Genomic DNA, 26,567 nt, shown 5'->3' on the forward strand with positions numbered 1-26,567 from the left:
GAAGTAAAAAAAGTAATCACATTTTTTTTTCTTGCGGTTAGTTAAGAAATCATTCATGCAGGTTTATTAGATTTGTTTTACATTTATCGAACAGTGGGTAAAATAGAACAGCCACACACACGGTGTACCCATCATCGCTTCAGTTTTTTAATGATCGTATTTGTCCGATTAGAATCGAAATAATTCATGAAAGCCATAGATTTGTTGTAAATTTACACATGGCCTGGGCCGTGATATTCGTTAATTTTATCCCTCGCTAACGCTCAGGATAAAATTCGAATATCACGGCCCAGCCCATGTGTAAATTTCCAACAAATCTATGGCTTCCATGAATTATTTCTTAATTTGCAATTGGATAACATTTATATATTAGTTAGACCTTAGAAAAAAACATATTTGATCGTAGGCAATTGTATCTTAAACACAAAACTGGTCTGCATTCACACAAAAAAGACCAGGATCCATGCAAGATATGATGCCATTATGAGTTTGCAACGACAATAAAAACTCCGACTGCAATCTAAGTATGATATTATTCTTTTATTGAACAAATTCAACTATTTAGCAAATTCATGTATATATATCGGCAAACTTATAAATGATATACCTAATATCATGTAATTACCATATTTCTTTATTTTGTAGCTGTAATAAACCTTTCATGTATACCTTTTTCCAGTTTACGACATATATTGATACACAGAAAAAGAATATTTATGTATGATTACCAGTGGCATCTTTCAAGCAGTGACCACATGAGGTAGAAGTTAGAAGGTAATGGTTGGACTTTTTAAGAAAAAAACCCATACCGCATAGAAAGCTTTAAAGTACCCGAAATTAGAAATGTAAAACAATTCAAAACAGATGATTAACGGTCAAGTCTATGTAAAAACAACACATCAGATCCACACAAAACACAGAACAAACAACTAACAAATAACTTAAGACTTACAGTATACATATGAGAATACTCGTTATTACTGACAATTAGCTTAATGCTGCATATACGTTAATAGTTTGTTTTATTGTTGAAGACTGTATAGATGTCTGTACTTGCTTTAAACCCCTGTAATTGAATTAATTATTATCTCATTGGCAATCGTACCACACTTCCTTATTTTTATTTGCACAACAAACACATAATACAAATATATATCTAAGACTAAAATGTCAATCACTACAGATTCTATTGATTAATCAAAAGAATTCATAAACGGGCAGAGACAAATACAGGTATCGATAAAATGTTAGATCATAAATGCAAAGCAATAACATTAGAGGAGTAGGGAGGTTGAGAACTCACAAAACATGTTTAACACAACCGCATTTTGTATTCAAATTTTGGTTCATTTATATGTTTCGGAGTTTAGGCTTACGTCCGTTTTTGCTTATCTAGCGAACATAAGTGTGTAGGAGCCAGTTTAAGTCCGCTTATGGATGCGGAATTTACTATCTGTTATGAACACCCATTGAAGACCTTGGCTGTTTACTCTTTGGTCGGGTCTCTTTGACACTTTCCCAGTTTCCATTCTCATTTATATCTATATATTACGTCAGAAAAAGACAGAACATTGACAATACATACAGTGAATTAAACTAATGCCAGTAACACACACAAAACAGATTTGATATGGCCTTCCTATTCAATTAAAACGTGTGCAGTGTCGTCATACAAAATATGCAGATTTGCTTTACAATAAATATTGAATTCATTTCAAAATTATGAAACATCAGTAATCGGCAATTCATCTAAGTGCAAAATTTACTCTTTAACAAAAATATGTTTACTGTAGATTATCATGATAATTGTGATTATCAACTGGTTGTAAGAATGTTTATTATGCGGATTCATTATGACCTAATAACTGTAAAGCAATTTCCAACAAAATGTAGGATTCCTTCGCTTTAAACCTAGTTGTTAAATAATTTTCTTCTATAACTAGTTTTAAAAATTGAACGGCATCCTGGCATTGTCTGGCATTATTAAGATGATACTGACAAAGAAATTCAAGGAAATAAGCATATGCGGTGGCTGGAAACAAATCTAAAAATTTTAAATTTGATTGAAGTTCATGTGGTGCTAACAAAGAATCACTTTTGAAATGTATATCATCTACAAACATTAATTTTTCCAGATTAACAAAACTCGTCTTCTGGAATGAATTAAGATATATCCTTTGGTAATCCGATACAGCTGAGTAGTGGCACAATTTTTCCGGAGTACATTTCGATATAGAGTACTTGATAATGTATAAAGCTTTACTGTATTGTTTCGTCTTATAGAAAAGCGATGCCAACATCAACCATCCAGATACAGCGTCATGATTCACACTCTGTAGTAAGGTACTAAGACAGGATTTGTACTGTTTGTTTAGGTTTTTATTGTTATTGAGTGTACTGTCCAGTGATATACGTTGTGCAAGACCACTAGAACACATTGAAATAAAGTATTTATATACATCTTTTATTGAAGGTTGCTGACAGCGCAAGGTCTGACATATTCCTTTCTCGAACATCTTTTGTACATATTGACTTTTAAAGAGTGTATTTCGCCATTTCTTAAACTTTGAGTTTAGTATTTTGTTAACGTCATCTACGTATAATATATGAGGTTCGATGGGGAAATTCCAAATTGATACATGAAAGTTAGATATTTGATCCGAAAATAAGATGCATCGCCATCCATAACTATATAACGTATAGAGTTTTTCTAAAAGTATTCCACGACTGCGACCCTCTATTTTGTTCTCAAACATGTTGTTCTCAGGAATGAAGTAATGCAAACAAACCGAATGTTCAACACAATAAATCAGCCTACTGAAACATCTCATAAAACAAGGTATAAGATTACCAGGTTTCCATGTGGATTGGGGAAGTTCTTCAGATATCCAAAAAATAATGGTTTTCAGGAAATAAGAACAGAGTAAATCTTTACATTCGGAATGAATAGCTATTACATCTTTCAAAATAATTTTTAAGAGAGCATAGCACAGTAATTGAGTGTGTGTAAATGTATTAATTAGAAATTTTTCCCCGACTGAAAAAGATACTCGCCATTCTAGATTTTCTCTTTGTGATCCCTTAGCTCCAATTGGTACAAAAAGTACTCCGTGATCTGTAATACTTTGTTTGACTTCATGACTGGGCCATGAGTTACTTGATCTTGATACCCACTGAATTGCAGGTGAAATCCACGTTTTACAATGTAAACAAGCTGCAAAGTCAATTTCTCCATTTTTGTCTGAAAAACACGGACCATGAATTATTTTGATTTCATCATTAACAAAACTTTGTTTATACAATGCACTTGAAAGATATTGTTTACCATTATGTTCATCACAGCTTCTTATAATTTCCGAACTTCTACTATTTACTAGTCTCAACAGAGTATAACAAGGTTTCACATCGTCTCTTTCCATTAACAAATGTATTTTGTTGGGGTGATAACGGGATTTTAATTCTTCACAAACGTCAAACCACTTTTCTACCATCATTACATCTAAGTCACTGCCTCGCATCTCAAGTCCTTCCCCAAAGCTACCACTTGTTATAAATGTTACATCCTTGCTACTTTGTAAATTGTCCATGACAGCGTTCACAGATCGGATGCGTTTAACATGATCTTCTGTTCCTACTATACTTTGACAAAGATAACGATACAGTCGTATTGATGTGTTTGGATTTTTACTGTCTGAAATATAGAAAATGGAATGTAAAAGGTAAATATGAAAACCGAAAAGAAAAGAAATACTCATATAAATACATTTGTTAGATTATAGGGCATGAGTTTTGAAAGATTGAACATTGATTTTTTTGAACTTTTTAAGGTTTATGACCCCTTCTTGTGCCATTTTTATACGAACTTTTCAAACTTCAATAGTATCAAAACTACAGATATAATAAATAATAGAGATAGGCCATTTTGTACATATACCAAGGGGTAACTTGATGCAAAGCATTATAATTTATGGTTTCATTGCATTTAAAAGAAAAAAGTGGACTTTGTGTCAAATAAATCAAGATTTTTATAGAAAATCCACAGCCTTTAATATGGAGATTTTTGTTATAAAATTTGAAACATAGATTACTCAACTGCTTTTCTATGATGTGCTAGCGTTTATTTTTTTACAAAAAGTTCTAAGAAACCTGTAAATTCAAAACACTTCGTGATGAGTCACTAAAGTCGATACACCCTAAAAGGTGTACTTGATTTGGTCCATATTTATATTTGTTTTAACCAATAACTACATTAATAAACTTTGTTAAAAGGAAATCAATGCTAGCAGGGCATCCAATAATCCTATATCTTTCACTAAATAATTCAAAATTTGGTGACTATGTGGAACGCATCTATCCCATTGAACTAGAGATAAAGGATACTACAGATACAGTTAAGTCGGCTTCATATCTTGACTTACATCTAGAAATTGACAATGAGGGTCGGTTGAAAACAAAACTTTACGACATAAGAGATGATTTCAGCTTTCCAATTGTGAACTTTCCATTTCTAAGTAGCAACATTCCAGCAGCACCTGCATACGGGGTATATATCTCCCAATTAATACGATATTCCCGTGCTTGCATTTCCTATCATGATTTTCTTGATAGAGTGTTGCTGCTCACAAGGAAGCTATTAAACCAAGAGTTTTAAATGGTGAATTTGAAATCATCCCTTCGTAAATTTTACGGACGCCATCACGAGTTGGTTGACCGTTATGGAATAACCGTTTCACAAATGATATCGGATATGTTCCTTACGTCGTTAATACAACCCCCTTCCCTTTCATGAATGTGACCTACCGAATTAGACTAACTACAGGATTTGATATCACTTAAGCAACAAGACGGGTGCCACATGTGGAGCAGGATCTGCCTACCCTTCCAGAGCACATGAGATCACCCCTAGTTTTTGGTGGGGTTCATGTTGTTTATTCTTTGGTTTTTCATGTTGTGTCATGTGTACTATTGTTTGTCTGTTTGTCTTTTTCATTTTTAGCCATGGCGTTGTCAGTTTGTTTTAGATTTATGAGTTTGATTGTCCCTTTGGTATCATTCGTCCCTCTTTTAGTGACTCATCACGAGGTATTTTGGAATTCACAGGTTAGTTAGAACTTTTTGTAAAAAATAAACACTAGCACATCATAGACAGGCAAGTGAGTAATCCATGTTTCAAATTTGATAACAAAAATTGCTGTATTAAATGCTGTGGATTTTCTATAAAAATCTTGATTTATTTGACACAAAGTACTCTTTTTCTATTAAATGCAACGAAACAATAAATGATAATGCTTTGTATCAAGTTTCCCCTTAGTATATGAACACAATGGCCTATCTCTATTATTCATTATATTTGTAGTTTTGATACAACTGAAGTTTGAAAATTTCGTACAAAAATGGCTACAGAAGGGGTGATAAACCATTAAACGTCATCAGAGTCTGAACAGAAAGGAAATGAATCAGGGTTATGTCAATGAACGTCTCGTCCTTTCTCAAAATAATTTCATCGGAAGATAAAAATACCTTGTTTATAATTTTTGAAAATATGGTCTGGAAGTTTATTGTCTGGGGACTGACGTTGTTTATCATCTTAATTAAAATGATCGTTAATGTGTCTTTAAAGTATTATTTTACTGTTAAGGCAACTTTTGATACTATTCGTTGGACGTGGAAACGACATCCCGTCTTTGTATTATTGTGCTATGGTAAATGTTTTGTATTTTGTCTTTTATTGTTACATATATGCTTTGTCTATATGCCTTTACGTTTTCCTTTATTGACATATTTCTTTGATCTTTTTATTGTGATTAAGAGTACAACACAATGTTGACTGCTGTACCCCTTTTGACATTCATTTGAATAGATCAAAGGCAGTATCAAGTTCATTTTTTACAAAAAAAGACAATAAATATTTTTATTTACTTTGAAAAACATAAAAACAAATACATGATTTAATCAATCAAAAACAAAAATTATATTGCATTTGATTATTATCCTTTCTTCAATTCAGGCCAATTGTTTTAAACCATAACTTCAATCAATAAAGGAAAACACGATACCAGAGGAACTCATAGATCGAAAATAAACTGACAACGCTTTGTCTAAAAAAAAAAAAACCAGATAAATAATAGTTAACCAAACTAAACATCAAACAACTAAAATCTAATCAACACGAACTCCACCAAAAACATGAATTCAGTAGCTCCGTAAGGTTAAACAGATTCTGCTCCATATGTGGCATCCGTCTTGTTACTCATATTATTACAAACACGATAATCAGTCTAATTCAGTAGGTCATATGCCAGAGAGGAAAATGAATTGTATTTACGATATGAGAAACATATCAAACATTATATGTGAAACGGATATTCTTTAACGGTTAACTTACTAGTAATCGCGTCCGTAAAACCATTACGAAGGGATGATATCAACTTCACCATGATTACACATATTTAGAACATGCAACGTTTTCTTACTGAATTCACGTATTCCCGACATTCTGGTGCCGTGCCCAATGGATTTGAATAACCTGACATCGATTAGAAACCGATCAGATGTGTAGTTACAAGACATTTACGGAAAATCCACGATTTGAAAAACGAATCAGAGTTAGCCAGGGTAGATCTTTTAGCAACATTCGAAAGTGTGGACTAAAAAAAGAAACTTTTGGAAGATTTATATAAAAAAAAATTATAAGTGCAATCGATGCGGGGGATATTGAAGAAGATATTCTTAATACAGATGAGTATATATTAGACTTAGAAACACAATAGGTCTAAATGATAATAGTGTTAATGATACAGAGGGGAAAATAGAAGACGACACAAAAGTTCTCCTCACATCGCATATGACACATTCTAGCGTATAATTGAAAACCACAGTTGCACCCTTTGGTCCTGTAGTATTGACGCAAATATCCTTTTGATGAAGGTGCACAACGCTCATTCATTGCAGAAGCTCTAGCAACAAAACTAGATCTTTAAATGGACAACACAGAATCCACACAATTGTCATGCTTCGGAAACACAGTTCATGATACACGACACCTATGTACATTACTAATCGAGACGGAGACGAGACAGAACATACCAATTGATGTACTGGTTGTACCAAAGAGAGCAGTTCCGTAAGAGAATTATATCCGAAAATTTGAAAAACAAGTACATGTATCTACACGGATTAAATCTTGCTCATCTGATCACCGATGAAAGTATATTCGAAATTGACGTTTTGATTGGAGTAGATTACTATTGGCAGTTTGTTGGAGACGATATCATCCGCGGAGATGGACTTACAACAGTAAAATCAAAATCCTATACATATACATTTGTACAGTTATTTTTTGCTATACATAGAGACTTTAATTTTCAAGCGTTGATATTTTTAATTTGAAATTTCTTATTCACATTTGAATATGTATTATATATAGAATTTTATCTTTTTTGCGGCCCCCAGAATGCGAACAAAACGTCACTTATGTCTTATATTGTAATGTAAAGACTTTGCAAAGTGTCACTTGTATACTAGGACATCTATCGATTGATTACATATAGAATAACCATACTTTGTCTTGAAATATCAATGTTATTTGTACAAGGCTTAGAAACAGGTAGAAAGCGAGGCTGTGCCGAGCATTTCTACCTGTGTCGAGCCGAGTACAGTAACATATTTATATTTTGAGACAAGGTATGGTTATTTTTTATATACTGCAACTCTTATAACTGTTCAAAATGAAGTATTTAGGGTAAAAACCAGACTTGGGGTCAATTACATTGGAATGTAATTAATTAAATTACACATTACATTGCAAAAATGGTCAATTACACTAATTACACATTACACAGTTTTTGAAATGTAATTAATTAAATTACAATTACTTTACTAAAGTAATTAATTAAATTACACATTACATTTCATCATAATATTTGTTAACCAATATTATACATGTATGTATAATGTATGTGTAAAATACTCATGTAAACATAGTTTAAGCGTTGCATTTCATAATCATGAGAAATTTTAATGTTTTGTCATTTAGTCTTCATCTTATCTCTGGTCTGTACACAATAGTACACTTTGACAGTCATTCTCAAAAGTATTTCTGTAGGAGCTAATGTGGCATATATCGCTTGATTAGAAAATGGAGGTATTATACTTCCGTAACCAGTAGATGTGTTGATAGAAGAGGAAATTAGTTCCTATTAACTTGCCAATACATTAAGGGGTGTTTTGACATCTCAGAAATGAAGTTATTTAAATAAAACATAGCATGAATAAAGAAATTATAAATAAATTAAAAAAATCACTTAATAATTATTAAAAGGTATCCTTGTCACAACATTGAAAATAATTTTTAGTACAAACAATGTGTATAATGTCTATATCTTAGCAATATTTTACTAATTAGACAAAATACATGTAATAGTGGCATTGCCCCTGGACATTTCATTCTGATTAATTGCTGTTTGTTTTTACAGCTGTTAATTTTTATCTCTATAATCCTTTTGTGTATACTAATTTGACAAAATGATTGTGTGCAGTAAATTTGAATTCTAAATGAACTCTCATAAAGATTTTTCACACTTTTTTTTGTTTTTGTTTAACATGGTGATTTATTACTTTTCAATCTATTTAGTTAAAGATCTTTCTTAAAAACATGTTTTTTTTTTCAAATCATAAGACTATTCAGAAAAAATTCTGTTGGTCAAATAAGTAATATAAAAACTTTAGAATAAATTACAGAAAGTATGTGATATCAATATTTGAAAAATAAATATAACTTTACAATTTATATTATTAAACATAAATCCTTATCATAAACAGCATAAAAGTACATGTAATTGAAATGTAATTCAAAAGTAATTGAGCATTACATGCTTTTTTCATTGTAATTAATTAAATTACCATTACAAGTAATTAAAAAAAATGCTCAATTACACATTACATTCAATTACATGGAAAATTGTAATGCATTACACTTAATTACCATTACATTTTCAATTACCCCATCCCTGGTAAAAACCGTAATTCTTTAATTGTGAGCGGACAACGTAAAATTGCCGCGAACCTGTATGTTTTATTGACTTCATAAATAAAACTGTACGAAAAAGCATTGTCAACGTCATAAACAAGGCGATATACGGTCGGTGACTGTATATCACATATAAATATACAGTCAATGCAATTTGACTGACCAAATAGCACATCTGCAGTATATACATATTTAGAACATGCAACGTTTTCTTACTTAATTCATGTATTCCCGACAATATACTCCGTATGCAGGAGTAAGTATACAGCGGTGCGTGATAGTAGTCATCGGCTTTTGAAAAAGAACAAAGATCAATTGTTTGGTGTAATTAAAAGAGACAATCATTCAAATGAACATTCAAACTTTCAACATTCAAACTGTCAACATTCAAACTTTCAACATTCAAAATTTCAACATTCAAACTTTTAACATTCAAACTTTCAACATTCAAAATTTCAACATTCAAACTTTCAACATTCAAACTTTCAACACTTTCAACATTCAAACTTTCAACACTTTCAACATTCAAACTTTCAACATTCAAACTTTCAACATTCAAACTTTCAACATTCAAACTTTCTACATACAAACCTTCAACATTCAAACGTTCAACATTCAAACTTTCAACATTTAAATTTTCAACATTCAAACTTTCAACATTCAAACGTTCAACATTCAAAATTTCAACATTCAAACTTTCCACATTCAAACTTTCATCATTCAAACTTTCAACATTCCTTTCAACATTCAAACTTTCAACATTCAAACTTCCAACATTCAAACGTTCAACATTCAAACTTTCAACATTCAAAATAAGTCGAAAAAAAAAAATCACACTGTAATTGCAAAAGACGTAGAAAACCAAATAAAATTGCAAATTACAAAACACAAAACACAAAACACAAAGTAGAAAGCTAGGCTAGATACTAGATACATGCAAAGAGGGAAACCCGTTTTGGTAGATCTTTTTACGTGATGTCGATGGATGTTCAACTTTCTGTCACCTCGCATTACGGATTATATTGCCACGTAAAGGAAAGAGAGAAAAATTATTGATGAAAATAATTGAACCCATCGAAATGGAAAATAACCTTAGCAATATTAATCATGGATTTAAAAAAAAGGAAATTATCTTGGTTACTGAAAACGAACCGCGCATCTGGCGTATTAAATTATAAGCCTGGTTAATTTGATAACTTATAACTGCCTTGAAATGAAACAAAAATTGAGCATGATGAGAGAAAGATTGATTGTTACACGCTCAGTATATTCCTTAATTGACTATGTGATCCTCTATGCCCTTCGCCATGTGCTTTTTCATTAACATGACAATTTAAATCGTATTCCACTGTCTGTACATATGTAACTTTATTTCTGTACATTCTGTATTGTGTTGTACTTTTTGTTTTATTATGCAAAGTAGAGGCCACTTTACCATGTATACAGATAATGATACAGATAAGTATAAATTAAGCAAGCTTTTTATCGGGGCCTTTTATAGCTGACTATACGGTATGGGCTTTGCTCATTGTTGAAGGCCGTACGGTGACCTATAGTTGTTAATGTCTGTGTCATTTTGGTCTTTTGTGGATAGTTGTCTCATTGGCAATCATACCACATCTTCTTTTTTATATTTTTAAGTTCATGTGCAGTTAACTAATATTTCCATTTCTGTGCGACTCACTCATTTGTTTTTTTAATTCTATGTTGCGGTTTGTAGAGAGTCTGTTTGTTTGTAACCTTTCTTTTTCTTCCATTGTATTCTCATTTTGTTTCATGTTTTGTTTGCATATCTCTATCGTATATGTGATAATGCTATCATAAATTAAAACCTTTCTCAAGCTACTTGTAAGAATGTAAAATATATATGCCTTCATGGTTATTATTTACCTGCCATGTTATTAGTCTGTTGAAGGATATATTATGTGTTATGTGTTTTCCGAAAACAAATCTTCTTTCGTTTTCCTTTAAAACCACAATAACATACACGCAATATCAGGTAGTTAATTTTAGGTTCAAAAGTCGGATCAATCCTATTTATAGTTTGTCACGCTGTATTGTGTTACTGAACGAGGTGATCCCTTCCTTGAAAAATACTATTATCATTTTTTGTATTATAAACAAACAAATAATGATAATTTAGTTATGTTACCATCAGACCTCAGTATCGACACAAATTGTTCCTCAAATGCAAATCAACAGGTAAGAAGCCTTCTATGGTTATCCATGACCTCGGTTATTTACCACATAAAATGTCTTCGTCATTTATATATACGTATAAGAGTATATGTAGTCCGACTGTTTTCAGTACGTTTCTTCGTCTGTCAACACTTTGTACGATAACTTGAATTTTCTTTAACAAATTCGTATGCATTTTACTTTTGAATGAAGAAAACTCCTTTTCAATATTGTAAATATTTGATGTTGTCATCAAAGAGTTACGAGACTTTTACTCTCAGATGTAAGCACAAAACGTAAGTATAACTAGATTGGTTAGCCGCAAACTATGCATTGTTGTTCAGATTAATAAAAAGGAAGTTCCTTTTGATTTCCTTTTTTTTTATTTGTAATGAATATGGCTATTCGTCTGTTTTATCGATACAACACGGGTGTGGACTTCTTGGATAGTGCCAACATCTTAACATGGGTGTTAAATCGATCCAAAATGCAAACAGACGTAAACCTTTGTGGGTTAAATTCAGTAAAATTGCATGATGTGAACAATCTTAATTGGCGGGCAGACATGTTTAATCATTCCAAATAAACGTATGCTGGTCTCTATGTAATTCGAAAGATGTGACAAACAATAAATATACAAAAAAACTACTCGAGTATTTTTTAATGACGTTGCAGACTATATGGTATGGTTTTTTTTTTGTCATTGCTGACTACCTCAAGGTTGCAGTTAACTGCCTTCATTCAACATGTTCAAATAATTAGAACTTTGGTAAATAATTGTTTTATTGGCAATCTTAAATCTCAATATCTGATAGTGTTACACAATACAGCATCATCAAACTTGATTAATGCTTTGGCTTATGCATTGAAAAGTACTTTATAATTTCGTATAGTCACTTAGTAAAACCCTTGACTGCACTTTAAATAAAACGGACCGCTCTCAGAAACACCATGGACTTACGCAAATGAATTTATTCTACAAATGTTATTCTCAATGCAATATCAATTCGTTTTTTGTAATTTTCTGTATATGTAAGGATCTGTAGATTTCAAATATGCATTCCGTTGATATATAAGTTGGTATGTTTTTTTTCAAAATTGCTTTATTTTCATTTATTTAAGAATAAAAGCAATTTTTCAGCAAAATCAAACTTTTTAAGCATAAACTTGTATATGGTACTGGTCGTACCAAAATGAGCAGTTTCGTTAAAGAATTATATCAGATAATTTGAAAAATAAGTACATGTATCTATAAGGATTAAATCTTGCTCATCCGATCACAGATGAAAGTATATTCGAAATTGACGTTTTGACAGGAGCAGATTACTATTGGCAGTTTGCTGGAGACAATATCATCCGCGGAGATGGACTTACAGCAGTAAATCAAAACCCTATACATATACAGTAATTATTTGCTATTCATAGAAACTTTAATTTTCAAGCATAGATATTTTTAATTTGAAATTTCTTATTCACATTTGAAACTGTATTATGTATAGAATTATATCTTTTTGTGGCCCCCACAATGCGAACACAACGCGGGAACGTCACTTATGTCTTATATTGTAACGTAAAGACTTTGCGAAGTGTCACTTGTGTACTAGGACATATAGATTGATGTGAAATGTGTTTTCCGAAAACAAATCTTCTTTCGTTTTCCTTTAAAACCACAATAACATACACGCAATGTCAGGTAGTAATTTTAGATTTAAAAGTCTGATCAATCGTATTTATAGTTCGTCACGTTGCACGCTGTATTTTGTTACTGAACGAGATGATCCCGTCCTTATATAAACTTTTTTTTATTATTATAAACAAACAAATAACGAAAATTTAGTTATGTTACCATTAGACCTCAGTATCCACACAACATATTCCTAAAATACAAATCAAAAGCCAAGAATCCTCCTATGGTTATCCATGACATCGGTTAATTACCACATAAAATATCTCCGTCATAAAGATATGCGTATAAGGGTATATATAGTCCAGCTGTTGTCAGTTCGTTTCTGTGTCTATCAACACTTTTGATTACTTGAATTTGCTTTTATCAATGCTTATGCATTTTAAGATTGAATGCAGAAAACTCCTTTTCAATATTGAAAATAATTGATGTTGTCATCATACATTTCCGAGATTTTTACTTTGAGATGTTAACACAAAACGTAAGTATAACTAGATTGGTTTGCTCCTAGCTATAAAAAAGAAGATGTGGTATCATTGCCAATTAGTTACCTCTTCACAAGAGACCAAATGACACGGACATTAAAAACTATAGGTCATCGTTAGGCATTCAACAATGAGCAAAGCCCATACCGCATAGTCAGATAGTTGTCTATTGGCATGCATACATCTCTTTATTTTTATAGCTTGACTTAATACATTATCATCAACTTATTAAATGGCTTGTGTTTGTGCATTAAAAGTACATTGGTTGAACATTTGCAATTGGATAACATTTATATATTAGTTAGACCTTAGAAAAAACATATTTGATAGTAAGCAAATTTTTCTTATACACAAAACTGGTCTGCGTTCACACACAAAGACCAGGATCCATGCAAGATATGATACCATTGTGAGTTTGCAAAGACAATAAAAACTCCGACTGCAATCTAAGTATGACATTATTCTTTTATTGAATAAAATTCAACTATTTAGCAAATTCATGTGTATATATCGGCAAACATATAAATGATATACCTAATATCATGTAATTACCATATTTCTTTATTTTGTAGCTGTTATCAACCCTTTCATTTATACCTTTTTCCAGTTTACGACATATATTGATACACAGAAAAAGGATATTTATGTATGATTGCCAGTGACATCTTTTAACCAGAGATCACATGATGTAGAGGTTAGAAGGTCATGGTCGGACTTTTTAAGAAAAAAAACCCATACCGCATAGAAAGCTTTAAAGTCCCCGAAATTTGAAATGTTAAACAGATCAAAACAGATGATTAACGCTCAAATTTATGTCAAAACAACAAAGATGATAAACAAAAAAAAGGACAACCACTGGATAACAACGTATCAGACTTGTGACAGTCACATACAGGTATGATTAAAGATTTGTGTGGGCACCCAACCCTTGCATTTCCTTGGACAGTAGTGTATCAGCAAAAACATAAGAACAAACGACGAATAAGGCTTAACTCATCAAATCCACACAAAACACAGAACAAACAACTAACAAATAAATTAAGAATACAGTATACATATGAGAATACTCGTTTTTACTGACAATTAGCTTAATGCTGCCTATACGGTAATATTTTTTTTGTTGTTGAAAGCTGTATATATGTCTATAATATGCAGAATGGAAATGGGAATGTGTCAAAGAGACAACAACCCGAGCATAGAACAGTCAACAACAGAAGGTCACCAATAGGTATACTTGTTTACAACCCTTGTAATTGAATTTTTTATGGTCTCATTGGCAATCGTACCACACCTTCTTATTTGTATTTGCACAACAAACACATAATACAAATATATATCTAAGACTAAAATGTCAATCACTACAGATCCTATTGATAAATGAAAAGAAGTCATAAACGGGCAGAGACAAATACAGGTATCGATAAAATGTTGGATAATAAATGTAAAGCAATAACATTAGAGGAGCAGGGAGTTTGAGAGCTCACAAATGTTTAACACAACCGCATTTTGTGTTCAAATTTTGGTTCATTTATATGTTTCGGAGTTTAGGCTTACGTCCGTTTTTGCTTGAATAGCGTACATAAGTGTGTAGGGGCCAGTTAAGGGCATCCTATACAGTTTCAAGGGAGTTAACTCTTGGCGCGACGTTAAGAGTTTGAATTCCCGCAAAACGTCACTTTTTGCGGGACGTAATGCGTGTAAATTTCCGTAATAAGAAACGTAATGTGGAATTTCGATGCTCCAATTTCTGTTTCTCCCGCATGCTAACTTCTACGCCATTAATATTAGTGGATTTGAATCTAACAGGATAACAGTCTAATAACATCATAAGAAATAAAACAAATTACTGTTTCTTTGAGATCTTCAACAAATATCGTATAGTGAGCAATCTCAAGACGACTGAACCTTTTGGTGCATGTCAATTATCATTTTTATTATCATTCATTATCCATGACATTTTATTACAGCACAGGAAACCAATGAGGTTTTAAAAGTAATACCGAAAATGTAGGTACACGCCGCTAAAATAAACAATGATACAACTTTTATAAAAGAAAAAAGTTCTGATTTCTTCCACGTTGCACGTATTTTATCACAGGCACTTGTTTCTGTCAATATGGGGTTTACTATCCATACCAGTACAAAAAAAAATTATTGTTTTTTTGTACTGGTATGGACATATAGTAAATCCCACATTGACAGAAACAAGTGCCTGTGTATTTTATCTTACAAAAGGCAACAGCCAACATTATGTTTAACACCCGTAAAAAATTTTACGGGACGTATTATGGTACAAAAATGGCCGCGTCCGTCTGTCCGTCGTAAACATGGTACAGCATATTATCCAAATTTCATTAAACTGAACATGGTTCTTTTTTTCAGTCATGATGGTCATACGATCTGTTTAATTTTTGGTGAACTTTTTGAGTTACAGGACTTTTTCACAGTTCGCGCTGTATCACAAATACGATTTATGACTAGTGCTTAAAAATTTACACACTTCTTAGTTATATTAATCTGAAGATCTGTATATACGTTTTGAGGATGATTCAAAATTTGATTATAGAGTTATTGAGTTAAATAAAGGACAAAAAGAGGGGTTTTTCATATGTCGCGCCGTTTCTCAGAAACTATTTATAATTATCGCATAAAACTTCACATACTTTTTAGTTAAATTATTCGTATATCTGTATACTTTTGTGTGATGATTCTTTAATTCATTTTTGAGTTCTTGAATTTTTATTGAGCTTCAATTTGGGGATCATATAAAACATGTTGTGTTATACAAACTTCCTATTGAACAATAATAATAAATTAGTCAAGATATACTTAGCATGACTTCCTGTACAACCCCCGTGTTATTTTAAAAACATGTATTTTTTTTTCATAAGACGACGGGCGTATCATGCGCTCGTAGCGCAGCTGTTTATTTTATTCTTTACATTTTTTTATAAATATATTAGAGAAATGACGGAATGACAGCAAATACAATGCAATTTCCAATATCATCAATATTTCCAAATGGCATAACTCTTTTGAAGAACAGTTGATATGCACTGATTTTCGAACGTGTCCATACGATATCAGTTTTATAGAAAGTTAGCAAGAATTGTACACTTGAAAAATGTAATTAATCAGAAAGACCGGAAGGACAGACAGAGGAATGGACGTGCGATATTTTAGGTACGCGCTATATGGTGAAAAAAATATATAGTTTGACGGCCAATAAAATTACGCCATGAGAAAAGGATTTTAATCGCAACTTATCCAATCGTTTTTGCCAAAAAAAAATCAAAGTTATAGTTTCATTGTTTGGACAAAAGCATTCTTTAGCAAATTGAAGATTCTCCTTTATAAGATTTTTGACCACATAAAACAGAAGATGTGGTATAATTGCCAATGAGACAACTCTCAACAAGAGACAAACATAACACAGAAATTAATAACCATTGTTCACCGCTATAAAAGGTCACGAAATAACAATGTAAAACAATTCAAACGGCCTAACTTATGTGCTGCAATGTATGTACAAAAAAAGAAGTTCCATTTGCAGGATAATGCTGAGTTCACACGTAATTCGAATTCGATTCGCATTTACTAATTCGAATTAGTTGAATTCGCATTCGAAATGTTTTACGTCCTAACGTAAATTTTAATTCGAATTGCAATGCGCGTTAATTTTGATTTACTGTCCAAACGACGTTAACTTTTAATTTGTATCCACCAACAAACCGGATTTCTCAGTGATTAAAACGTGAATAAAAGGATTTTTAGGAATATTTGTAATGAAACAGCAGCCCACCAAACAAAACAAAATAAATCTAGAGGTCAGCATACGGTATGAAATAATATACGACTGTGTACAGTAAATGTACCTGTATGTCAAGTTCTAAATTGCCGAGTCTTTAATTTTAAAAGCCGTAAAAATTATCAACAGTCCGGAATAAATTTTCTTGAGATGATTCTCGCTTAGACTACACACAGAGAGATGTACAGTATTTGTTATTCACATGATTGTATTTCCAGAAACAATATTACCAATTTATAGGTAGTACTTTACAAGCAATATATATACATCTGAAAATGTCGCCGGTAATTTGCAGAGATAACAAAGGGGGGACGAAATTTTAAGGATAAATCGCGTTTATCATGGAATCAAGCACGGTGACCTATATTTTTTATTTGAGATTTTGAGAAAGCATGACTAAATGCAGTTTATGCAGAAAAATGATAAAAATTACATTTTCAGAAACAGTTTATTTCCATTTTTTTAGGTTTAAAAAAATACCACTTTGAGCATCTGGTCCGCAATGTCGAGCAAGGCTTGAATAATTGTATAGTTATTTGTGTAGTGATTTATTTTTTTCCTTTTTGTCACTTATCACAGCTTCAGATTGAACCCGATCTTAATAATTTACGACGAAAAATATCTGCTCCAAAAAAATTATGACATTGCCTAATTTTTTTACAAACTTTCACAAATCCCCAATTTTCAGCCTCAATTTTCTCGAAAACAAGCACGGTGACCTATGTTTTATTTTGTGTTTTATTTTATAACTCGCCAAGGCCTACAACATATTACAAAATTCTAAAAATGACATTTAATCGAGAAACTGTATCGGATGCCCTTAAAGTCTGTCTATGTATGTGGTATTTACTATCTGTTATGAGTACCCATTGAAGACCTTTGCTGTTGTTTACTCTTTGGTCAGGTCTCTTTGACACATTCCCGGTTTCCATTCTTATTTATATCTATATATTACGTCAGGAAAAGACAGAACATTGACAATACATAGAGTGAATTAACCTAATGCCAGTAGCACACACACACACACACAAAATATTTGATATGGCTTTCCTATTCAATTGAAACTTATGCAGTCCATGTCGTCATACAAAATATGCAGATTAGTTTTACAATAAATATTGAATCCATTTCTAAAATTTGAACTTGTCTCGTAGGAATCAAAATGATGAAACATCAGTAATCGACAGTCCATCTGAGTGCACAATTGACTCTTTAACGAAAATATATTCACTGTAGATTATTATAGTTAGTGTGCTTGTAAGAATGTTTGTTGTGCAGATTCATTGTTACCAAATAAATGTAAAGCAATTTCCAACAAAATGTAGGATTTCTTCGCTTTAAACCTAGTTATTAAATAATTTTCTTCTATAACTAGTTTTAAACATTGAACGGCATCCCGGCATTGTCTAGCATTATTAAGATGATACTGACAAAGAAATTCAAGGAAATAAGCATATGCAGTAGCTGGAAACAAATCTTCTTTTTTTTTTAAATTTGATTGAAGTTCATCTGGTGCTAACAAAGAATCACTTTTGAAAGATATATCATCTACAAGCATTATTTTTTCCAGATTAACAAAACTCGTCTTCTGGCAGGAATTAGGATTTAACAACATGAACAATTGGTTATCTGATATAGTCGAATAGTGGCAAAATTTGTCAGGAGTACATTTCGATATAGAATACCTGATAATGTATAAAGCTTTACTATATTGTTTTGTTTTATAGAAAAACGATGCTAGTAGTAACCATCCAGATACAGCGTCATGATACACATTTTGTAGCAAGGTACTAAGACAGCGTTTGTACTGTTTGTTTAGGTTTTTATTGTTACTGAGTGTACTGTCCAGTGATACACGTTGTGCATGTCCACTAGAACACATTGAAATAAAGTATTTATATACGTCTTTTATTGAAGGTTGATGACTGCACAAGGTCCTACATATTCCATTCTCGAACGTCTTTTGAACACATCGAGTTTTAAAAGATGAATTTCGACATATCGTAAACTTTGACATTAGTATTTTGTTAACGTCATCTACGTATAATATATGAGGTTCGATTGGGAAATTCCGCATTGATACATTAAAGTGAGATATTTGATCTGAAAATAAGGCGCATTGCCATCCATAGCTATATAACGTATATAGTTTTTCTAAAAGTATTTCACGACTGCGACCCTCTATTTTGTTCACAAACAAGTTATTCTCTGGAATGAAGTAATGCAAACAAACTGAGTGTTCAACACAATAAATGAGCCGTTTATAACATCTCATAAAACAAGGTATAAGATTAGTAGGTTTCCATATGGATTGTGGCAGTTCTTCAGATATCCAAAAAATGATTGTTTTCAGGAAATAAGAACAGAGTAAATCTTTACATTCGGAATATGTGGCTATTACATCTTTCAAAATAATTTTAAATAGAGCATAGCACAGTAATTGAGTGTGTGTAAAGGTATTGATAAGAAGTTTTTCTCCAACCGAAAAAGATACTCGCCATTCTATGTCTTCCTTTGGTGATCCTTTAACTCCGATTGGTACAAACAGAACTCCGTGTTTTATAATGCTTTGTTTGACATTATGACTCGGCCACGAGTTACTCGGTCTTGTTATCCACTGTACTGCAGGTGGTAACCACGTTTTACAATGTAAAGTAAGAGCACAGTCCAAATCTCCGTTTTTGTCTGATATACACGGACCATGAATTATTTTAGTATTATCAGATACTAGGCCTTGTTTATGCAATACATTTGAAAAATATTGTTTACCATTATGTTCTTCACAGTAGTTCAGAATGTCAGGATATATGTAGTAGTCTAGTCTCAACAGAACATAACAAGGTTTGACATCGTCTATTTCAATTACAACATGTTCTATTTCTGGGTTTAAACAGGTTTTTATATTTTCACTAACCTCACACAATGTATGTGAGACCATCATTATATCTAAGTCACTACCTCGCATCTCAAGTCCTTCCCCAAAGCTACCACTTGTTATAATTGTTAGATCCTTGTTACTTTGTAAATTGTCCCTGACAGCGTTCACAGATCGCATGTGTTTAACATGATCTTCTGTTCTTACTATATTTTGACACAGATAATGATACAGTGCTATTGATGTGCTTGGATTTTTTCTGTCTGAAATATAGAATTGGAATGTAAAAAGTTAATAAGCATATGAAAACATTTATATGATTATAGGACATGAGTTTGAAAGATTGCACATTGAGTGTTTACTGCTGAACCCCTTTTTGACTTTCATACCAATTAGGTCTGTTTGTATTGATCATACATCGTTGTCAATAAAACGATGATAGACGGAGAATTCAGGTGAGTTTAGTACTGTGTAATAAAGTGCATATTAAATGAATAGATAAAAGGCAGTATCTAGTTCTTTTTTCTTTTTGCAAAATAAGACAATAAATATTTGTATTAAATTTTGAAAAACATAAAAAAATTACATGTTCGAGAATAAAAATTATATTGCATTTGATAACTATCCATTCTTCAATTCAGGCCAATTCTTTTAACTAGAACTCAATCAATAATAGAAAGCTTGATACCAGAGGAACATCCAAACTCATAGATCGAAAATAAACTGACAACGCCATGTCTAAAAAAAAAAAACCAGACAAATAATGGTTAACAAAACTCATAATAGAAAACTAAAATCTAAGCAACACAAACCCTACCTAAAACATGGGGTGAATTCCGGTGCTTCGGAAAGGTAAGCAGATTCTGCTTCACATGTGGCTACCTTCGTGTTACTCATATTACTTAAAACACGGTAATCAGTCTAACTCAGTAGGTCACATTCGAGAAAAGGACACGGATTATATTTACGACATAAGAAACACATCCAACAACATCTGTGAAACGGATATTCCATAACGGTTAACTAACTCGTGATGGCGTCCATAAAAAAATAAGAAGGGATGATTTCAACTTCATCATTTAGAACGTTTGGTTTAATAGCTTTCTGGTGAGCAGCAACTCTCTACCAAGGAAATCATGATTGGAAGTGCAAGCCCGGGAATATCGTTTCAATTGGAAGATATATACTCCGTATGCAGGAGTAAGTATATACATCGGCTTTTGAAAAAGAACAAAGATCATTTTTTTGGTGTAATTAAAAGAGACAATCATTCAAATGAACATTCAAACTTTCAACATCCAAAATAAGTCGAACAAAATTCACACTGTTATTTAAAAAGACGAAGAAAACGAAATAAAATTGCAAATAACAAATTACAAAACACAAAGTAGAAAGCTAGGCTAGATACTAGATACATGCAAAGGGGGAACCCGTTTTCGTGGATTTTTTACATGATGTCAATGGATGTTCAACTTTCTGTCCCCTCGCAGTACGGATTATATTGCCACGTAAAGGAAAGAAAGAAAAAATATTCATGAAAATAATTGAACCCTATCGAAATAGAAAATAATCCTTAGCAATATCAATCATGGATTTAAAAGAGGAAATTATCTTGGTTACTTAAAACGAACCGCGCATCTGGCGTATTAAATTATAAGCCTGGTACATTTGATAACTATTAACTGCCTTGAAATGAGATAAAAATGAAAGAAAGATTGAGTGTTACACGCTCAGTATATTCCTTAATTGACTACTTGATCCTCTATGCCATCCGCCATGTGATTTTTCATTAACATGGCAATTTAAATCGTATTCCACTGTCTGTACATATGTAACTTTATTTCTGTACATTCTGAATTCTGTTGTACTTTTTGTTTTATTATGGAAAGTAGAGGAAAAATCTCTGCAATTCAATATTTTACTTTAAAACATTCTGGATAGTTGTGTCTCGTCCATGATTGGGCTGAATACATAGCTTTGCTGTAATATTTTGTACTTAATATTACTTGTTTCTGTTGATGTTTTATTGTTTCGTTGAACTATTTGGGTGTCCGTAATTCTTTTTTAATGTTGTGTTAATATGATTGTATTATAAATGAGGCAAAAGAAGTGTTTCAGTTGTTTATTTAAGAAATAGGGATCCAACAAAATCCCCAAAAGATAACAAAACTAGAATGTCCGTTGAAACTTGGCTTTAACATTTTCAAAGAAGCTAACATTCAATTCAGTCCAATAAATAGTGTTATTTCCTTAAATGCGGAAGTGGAATACTGATTTTTTAATTTACCACTTACAGTAAATCGAGTTATTTTGACACAGTGTATTGGTGCAATGATGAAATTTACCCGACATTGCGCGGATGATTGTGACTTTAGTTCATTCATAGATGGACATCTATGGTTCGTTCTATTCGATTGAAAATTGTTTATAATAAAAGTGGATACGAATGATAGATGAGTCTACATAACATAATGGTATTTACAGTTCGCACTGCAATTTGAAAAGCAGAGCCTTTTCAAAGACCTAAAGAAACCCATTTTGCTTAAATTAGTTCTTTAATTTCAAATTCAGATATATTAAAGTTTTCATGTCTCTCTTTTACCCACACATCAGTCCGTCAATAATTGTATTTCCCATTTAGCTTGTTATAAAGGATACTACAAAAACCAGAATGTTTGCTTCATATCTTGACCTTTTCTTTGATACTGAGACAGATTGACGACTACAAACAAAAATCTATGAACAACTTTGGAGTGCGATTTTAACTTTCCAATTGTCAATTCCCCATGTCACAATGTACTACACTCCGCTGCGCCACTGTATAATGTGCATATATCTGCAATGATACCTTCCACTCGTGCATGTTGAGTCAATACAGACTTTATGAGCAGTGGTGTACCCTGGCTTATTTAAAAAGACCGCATATTTCAAAGGGATATTCAAACATATTAGTCGACAATAATATCAAAACCGTATGGCAAATGTCGAAGAACGACGTAAATGACCAACAAAATTCTACAAAACTCGACATAGACCACCAAAGATCAACACGAAACATACTGAAAACCAGGGGTTATCTCGTGTGTCCCCGGAAGGTGCAGCAGATTTTGTTTCAATTGTGACACCTGAGTGTTGAATGATGAAATTTGAATTTGGTGAAATGAACTTAATTATGAAGATTTACTGGTGACTGAAATAGACACAATATTTTTTTTATATCACCGTATCACTAATAATGTTACCTTTAAGCTTTGTCGTGACCCAACTCAAGATTTTTAGATACTAAGTATCAGATCAGATCTGAAAATTTGTAATTAATTTGTGTTCCATTCCTGTTTGAAACATATTGATACTTTTGATTCGCATGACACGGGTCACATGTTGACACAACCGAACTGAACCCTTTTTGAAATTTTTGGAATTTTCATTGCTTTTGTTTAAAAACATAAACAGCGCTAAACTACTGTTACCTCTAATGTTTCTTTCAGACTGACAGATAAAATAGCAACCGGCTCAAGTCAGGAAATAGAAGTCACGACAAAGTCCTCATTGTCAATTTCCAGATGTGTGTCCTAATCAAATGGCAAATTCAAAAGCTGAAACACATCAAACGAATGGATAACAACTGTCATATTCCGGACTTTCTACAGACACTTTCTTATATGAAAGAGAGACGAAAGATACCAGAGGGACAGTCAAACTCATAAATCGAAAATAAACAGACAACACCATGGCAAAAAGACAAACAGACAAACAATAGTACACATGACACAACATAGAAAACTAAACAATGAGCAACACGAACACCCACCAAAAACTAGGGGTGATCTCAGGTGCTCTGGAAGGGGAAGCAGATCCTGCTCCACATGTGGCACCCGTCGTGTGGCTCATGTTATAACAAATCCGGTAAATAGTCTAATTCGGTAGGTCACATTCATGAAACGGAAGGAGATTGTAGTTACGACGAAAGGAACATATCCGATATCTTTTGTGAAACTTTGTACTTGTTTGCCTTTATAAATATTTTGATATGAGCGTCACTGATGAGTCTTTTGTAGACGAAACGCGCGTCTGGCGAACTAAATTATAATCCTGGTACCTTTGATAACTAATTATTCCATAACGGTCAACTAACTCGTGATGGCGTCCGTAAAATTCACGTAGGGATGATTTCAACTTCACCATTTTGGACTATAGGTTTAATAGCTTCTTTGTGAGCAGCAACCCTTTATCAAGAAAATCATGATAGGAAATGCAAGCACGGGAATATCATATTAATTGGGAGATATATACCCCGTATGCAGGTGCTGCTGGAATGTTGCTACTTAGAAATGGAAAGTTGACAATTGGAAATCATCTCTTATGTCGAAATTTTTTGTTTTTAATCGACCCTCATTGTCAATTTCTAGATAAACATCAAGATATGAGGCCGGCTGTATCTGTTGTATCCTTTATCTCTAGTTCGATGGGATAGATGCGTCCAACATAGTAACCAAATTTTGAATTATGTAATGAAAAACATCATCTATATAGCGGAAAGAATAGTTATCTTTCCTTCTAAGAAGTTCCTGTATGAAGTCAGCCTCATAATAATAAAGAAATAAGTCGGAAAGAAGAGGGGCACACTTGGTTCCCATTGAAATGCCGACAGTCTGTTGAAAAAAACGTCCTCCGAACGTAACAAAGTATCCACATCTGATTCACGCCACCTCTAGAATAGACAGTTTCACAATAACTTTGAAGCCCGTCTTTGATTGCTGATAATAGATTTACAAAGATGTTTCGTGGAGCACTTGGAAGACCAAACAATATACCGTTGTTTGTAATGACACTTATGTAGTTTGGGTATCCATGACAGTGATGGAAGATCAAGTTCGTCATCTTTGGATGAAATTCCAACGGAACATAGAACAGACCTATGATTATCCAGGATTTCCTCTTTGGTAAGTGTCGTGAGGGTATATGTGTAGTTTCCAAGTGAATTGTCATTACCTAATTCGTTTATCAAGCAGTTGATGTAATGAGTTTTTCACACACAAACGATGTTGTTTGGCTTTATCTGCGGGGACAACAACATTTTTGTCATGGAGGTAGGATAGTAAGTGTTTTGCCACATTTGGGTCTTTAAAGATTGACGTAGCATGGGCATTGATAGACCCATTTAGATTCTTAATTCTGATTTGTATCAACGACCTCACTGCCTTTATCCATTCGGAAAGAGTATCTATGTCGTCCTTCTCGCGCTTATCCCATTGCCTGGCATAATCCTCGACTGAATTCATCAAAATTTTAAAGTTGTATTTCCAATTGATTGATTCAGGCTCAGGATATTTCGGACCTTTCGATAACATATTTCGCAGGGAAGTTTTATTGACAATGTTGAAGTCACCGGTAATAACGTGACCAACCGGATTATATGTGAATCGGAAACTAGCACAAGTGCAATCGGGAGATTTAGACGTGAAGTCATCAATATTGAGATCCTGCAAATCGTGTTTGTAATTGAACATTTTAGTTGCAATAGGTTTGGTACAGGTATAAGAAATGATTGGTACAGACTGATCTTTGAAATAAGGAGGTATTTTCGATTGAACTAATTTATGATGAAGGATGTTGCCTAAGTTGACACCATCGAGACCTTTGTTGGCAACGGAAAGATAAAGAAAAAAACTTTTTCTCTTTTTCATCTTTTCCAATGCGGACGGGTTTGAAAAGTCTGTGACTTGCAATATCCGAAAATATAGCTGTAAGTTTGTATTGGTTTGAATTAGGGTTTGCAACAGTGGTTTCCAAACATAAATTGAACAGAGAATGTAGTTTTAAAGGTTAATGAATAAAGTTTCGTGCGAATGTGATGAATAACTAACGGCTTTTGTATAAATGCCAGTAAAAGGGTGGATTGAACCTGGTTGTATAGCTAGCTAAACCTCTCACATGTATGACAGTCGCCTCATATTCTATTAAAGACCAATAATGGATCGTCCATGAATTCGATAGTATTTCCGTCAGCATTTTAGATCAAGCGGCAACATGCGGTGAATTATAGCGATTTTGGACATGTATATTAAAAAGCTTATAAATTGAATATGACTGCAGCAGGTAGAATTTAACTTGCTATATACAAAATAAGACAATTATGCTTATATTAATTGAAAACCAAACGACAAACAACAGTATACAAATACCACATAGTTAATTCAAGACTGAGCAACATAAACCCCATCCCGTCAAAACTGGAGGTTAACTCATTTGCTCCGAAAGGGTAAGCAGATTCTGCTCTACGACTGCATGTTGAACCTATCGTGTTGCTTATGTAAAAGCAGTTTTGCAATACCTTTTAATGTCATTACCATATTATTATTATTTATTCAAATAAGTTGGTTCTTTACAGGGATTGTCGAAATAGAAATAACTAAGCTATGTGCTTTCGTTTTCAGTGTTTTAGTATATTCATGTTGCTCACTCAATCTTTAGTTTTCTATTATGTGGTTTAAAGGTCGTCTATTTTT

General features: G+C 32.7%; 1 protein-coding gene across 1 annotated transcript; it reads right to left on the bottom strand.

Moving 5' to 3' along the window:
* Window positions 1-1,522: 1,522 nt before the first annotated feature.
* On the bottom strand, window positions 1,523-11,045 carry LOC139528512 (uncharacterized). Its single transcript, XM_071324532.1, has 2 exons — window positions 10,919-11,045; window positions 1,523-3,691 (listed from the first exon to the last, which is right to left on the bottom strand). The coding sequence occupies exons 1-2, from the start codon at window positions 10,923-10,925 to the stop codon at window positions 1,839-1,841; spliced, it is 1,860 nt and encodes a 619-aa protein (XP_071180633.1). The 5' UTR covers window positions 10,926-11,045; the 3' UTR covers window positions 1,523-1,838.
* Between the last annotated feature and the right edge of the window lie 15,522 nt (window positions 11,046-26,567).

Source organism: Mytilus edulis, chromosome 6, assembly GCF_963676685.1.
Source record: "Mytilus edulis chromosome 6, xbMytEdul2.2, whole genome shotgun sequence".
NCBI lineage: Eukaryota > Metazoa > Mollusca > Bivalvia > Mytilida > Mytilidae > Mytilus > Mytilus edulis.